Here is a 346-nt window from a genome sequence, read left to right on the forward strand (position 1 = left end):
GCGGGAGGAGAGTTGCACAGCCCGTGAGATGGGGGGAGCTCGGGGCAGGGGTGTGTGAGCCGAGAAGCAGCCCCGAAATGGCTCCAGTTTGCGCAGTGGGTGATGCTTGGCATAGGCAGGATGCGATGGGGACAGACGCAGCCCCTCAGCCCGGGCTGACTTGTTCCCGTGAGGGCTGTGGGACACGCGCCGGTGTCTCTGCCCCGCTCAGCTCTGCTTTTCCTTCCAGACGGGCTCCATAATTCGCCAGACCTGTGGAGTTCACCGGGTGCCATGAGCCAGTCGAGTTACGGTGCCATGCTGGGCAGCTCCTCCTCCCCGCTCCCGCAGTCCAGCGGCTTCAACA

The 346-nt window shown here is 64.7% G+C and overlaps 1 protein-coding gene across 1 annotated transcript in view; it reads left to right on the forward strand.

Annotated features, from left to right (window-relative positions):
- The window catches only part of TCF3 (transcription factor 3), a gene marked incomplete at its 5' end in the record, with an annotated part of 13,065 nt that overhangs the window by 309 nt on the left and 12,410 nt on the right, over positions 1 to 346 (forward strand). Inside the window, one exon of the mRNA XM_010141665.1 lies at positions 230 to 346. This exon is cut by the window's right edge and continues 18 nt beyond it. Coding sequence (XP_010139967.1) covers positions 230 to 346 — 117 coding nt within the window. The remainder of the gene's footprint in view (positions 1 to 229) is intronic.

Source organism: Buceros rhinoceros, unplaced genomic scaffold (genome assembly GCF_000710305.1).
Source record: "Buceros rhinoceros silvestris isolate BGI_N320 unplaced genomic scaffold, ASM71030v1 scaffold29338, whole genome shotgun sequence".
Taxonomy (NCBI): Eukaryota; Metazoa; Chordata; class Aves; order Bucerotiformes; family Bucerotidae; genus Buceros; species Buceros rhinoceros.